At 32.5% G+C, this 1,108-nt stretch overlaps 1 protein-coding gene across 1 annotated transcript in view; it reads right to left on the bottom strand.

Annotated features, from left to right (window-relative positions):
* Positions 1-1,108, bottom strand: part of LOC108764706 (uncharacterized) — a 14,333-nt gene that overhangs the window by 4,668 nt on the left and 8,557 nt on the right. Inside the window, exon 5 of the mRNA XM_018513049.1 lies at positions 6-59. Coding sequence (XP_018368551.1) covers positions 6-59 — 54 coding nt within the window. The remainder of the gene's footprint in view (positions 1-5; positions 60-1,108) is intronic.

Genomic DNA, 1,108 nt, shown 5'->3' on the forward strand with positions numbered 1-1,108 from the left:
GCTGCCGCTTCGCTGACTCGATCGCGACGATGGGCGTCCATGCAACGTCAGCGGTATGCCTGTGAAATTTATTTTCGGGGAGTTATTTCCGCATATAGAGACACGCGCTGTTTGTGTAATGGACGGCGCTTCATGGCTTTTTTCACATTTGCAAACGTGATGGACGTTTCGTTTGACCTTTTGGATGAGATATCCCGGCAAGTCAATCGTCCGACTTTTTAAACGAGATATTTCTGATCCTGTCTGTTTACTACGTCAGATATACGTTACATACACCGATACTATACAATATATTGCTTGGCGTGATTCTATATTTTTCGATATCAGAGATACGTTATGTAATCAGAATAAAATTGCAGAAATTATTTTTGTTTAAAAAAAAAACGAAAATGAGGTGTTCGTGTAATCAATATTTGTTTTACGAGATATTTAGAAATTATTATTGTTATTGAAAAAAACTCGTTCATAAGTATGAAAAAATTGCTTTTTTATTGTATTATTTTTAAGCAGGAGTATGATATATTTAGTTTTTTTTTCCTGCTCGAAAAGGTGTAGGGTTTTTTATTTTATGAAGTACGCTTAAAACCTCTCGCGCTTTTGCTACATCTGGTTTTAAAGTATAGTTTGCTGTATGACGTCGTAAGTAACGAAGACGAGAATAGATACTTCTCTTTGGAATATACTATGCATCGTATCGATATAGAGATATCTTCTATTGATTTCGCAGAAGCGAAGGTTCTCCAAGAAGGAGAATTATTATTGTCGAATTATACATATAAGGATGAATTAATGGTGCTGTTTTAGGAAAATCACGAGAAATAAGTAAAATTTGCTCGTATTTTGTCCAAAATAACAAATTTTCTTCTGTATAATCATAATTATAATGTTATTTTTAAATATAAAAGTATTGTAAATTCTAAATTTAAGGAAGACATTCTGTATTATAATTTTTTTTATAAATTAATTCCAGTTTTTTCTAGCCAGAATAAATGTTTTTAACTTGGAAGAGGAGATTGAAATATGTTACGTAAAGTTACGATAGTGACAGTACGTTTGCGAAAATAGTCTATTCCTTATTGTACAAGTAGAGGAAGGTCACCGATACCAA

This window comes from Trachymyrmex cornetzi, unplaced genomic scaffold (assembly GCF_001594075.2).
Source record: "Trachymyrmex cornetzi isolate Tcor2-1 unplaced genomic scaffold, Tcor1.1 scaffold45, whole genome shotgun sequence".
NCBI lineage: Eukaryota > Metazoa > Arthropoda > Insecta > Hymenoptera > Formicidae > Trachymyrmex > Trachymyrmex cornetzi.